Raw genomic sequence first — 1,466 nt, 5'->3', positions numbered from 1 at the left:
CACACACACACACACACACACACACACACACACACACACACACACACACGCACACACACACACACACACACACAGGTCTGAGCACGTGCGGCGCTCACGTTACAGCCCTGTGACGCACGAACTCTCAGCCAATCAGCTGCCAGGATCAGGCTCAGCATCATCGGGGGGCGGGGCTTCTTATATAAACAGGTGATGTGGGATCAGACTACAGCTTTGTTCATCACAYGGGCTTTTATTTTGAAAACACCCATTTAAGTTCTGAGTCTTTCATCTGATTGGTCCGTGTGTTTATTATTGTTGTTTATTGTTTATTGGTTTACGTTTGAACAGATTAAATATTTGGTTCTGTCAAACTGACCCAATCACCTGAACCCATCCTCGCCCCTGATTGGACGGCGCATGGATCAGGTGTCTGACCTCACCTGGCGCTCGCTGACCTCTGACCCTGGCGGAGCGCGGAGGGCGGCCCGCAGGGACCCCGTCTCGCTCCCTCCAAAGTCATGTTGTTTCATCTTCGATGGGCCCACATGAAGCCGTGACCTCTGACCCCGGGCGTCCAGGAGGAGGAGGTCCTGGAGACAGGAAGTGAGACAACTGAGGGAGGCGTTCCTCTGATGAGTGCCTGGAGCTCACAGACCACTGTCAGGCGCCGCCATCTTGAATGAGATTTTTTACTAACAGGCARTAAAAAGGTTATCAACAATATAAAGAACTTCAAAAACACAAGTACAAATACCGCAGTACACATGGAAAGTATATTTTTATATATTTAAATAAAAATGTTTTAGAAACAGTAAAAAAAACTACAGTAAAACAAAGTTACCATGTGGGTATAAATACTGCAGTACACATGGAAAATGTTTTTTTAATATATTTTTTAAAATAAAAATGTTTTAAAAACAGGAAAATACTACAGTAAAACATAAATACCATTTGTGTACAAATACTTCAACACATATTTAAACATGTAGTAAAAGTTCAGCTGAAAGTACTGCAGTATCCCATCACTTCACTACAAGCTGAAGTGCATTAACGCATGTCAGAACCAGAACCAGAACCAGGACCGCCGGTTCTGCTGCAGGAACACTGTGTACACGACACTCTTTCACAATAAAAGCCCGAGTACTGATGCTATGAAAAGACGCGTCCTCGCGCTCAGGCGCGAGCTGCAGGTGTTTGTCCCCGCATGTCCCCCACCTGTCTCCGTCCTCACCTGTCTCCGTCCTCACCTGTCTCCGTCCTCACCTGTCCGCCTACCGTTCCGGTTCGGCTCCTCCGGGTCTTCCTGTGTTTGGAGCTCCGCTTCTCTCAGCAGAGCTGATGCTGCGGCTCAGCGGCGGCGCGGAGCATCATGGGAAACAGAGTCAGGAAGTGACGTCACAAGTTTCTGTCCGGTGATCAATAAAGGTTTAAGAAAAATTATATTTTATATAAAACTATATAAATATTTATTTTATATTATATAT

At 45.9% G+C, this 1,466-nt stretch overlaps 1 protein-coding gene across 2 annotated transcripts in view; it reads right to left on the bottom strand.

Moving 5' to 3' along the window:
* abcc5 (ATP-binding cassette, sub-family C (CFTR/MRP), member 5) overlaps nucleotides 1-1,403 on the bottom strand; it is a 14,180-nt gene extending 12,777 nt beyond the window's left edge. The window contains exons 1-2 of one of the 2 annotated variants that reach the window (XM_014028749.1): nucleotides 1,230-1,403; nucleotides 421-572 (exon numbers count right to left, since the gene is read on the bottom strand). In XM_014028749.1, the coding sequence (XP_013884203.1) occupies nucleotides 421-512 (92 nt within the window). In that variant the 5' untranslated portion in view covers nucleotides 513-572; nucleotides 1,230-1,403. The remainder of the gene's footprint in view (nucleotides 1-420; nucleotides 573-1,229) is intronic. The other variant, XM_014028750.1, reaches the window with a different exon arrangement.
* Between the last annotated feature and the right edge of the window lie 63 nt (nucleotides 1,404-1,466).

The sequence above is a fragment of the Austrofundulus limnaeus genome, unplaced genomic scaffold (genome assembly GCF_001266775.1).
Source record: "Austrofundulus limnaeus strain Quisiro unplaced genomic scaffold, Austrofundulus_limnaeus-1.0 Scaffold803, whole genome shotgun sequence".
Classification (NCBI taxonomy): domain Eukaryota; kingdom Metazoa; phylum Chordata; class Actinopteri; order Cyprinodontiformes; family Rivulidae; genus Austrofundulus; species Austrofundulus limnaeus.
The sequence above is the reverse complement of the archived record's forward strand: the minus strand, read 5'-3'. Positions and strand labels throughout refer to the sequence as shown.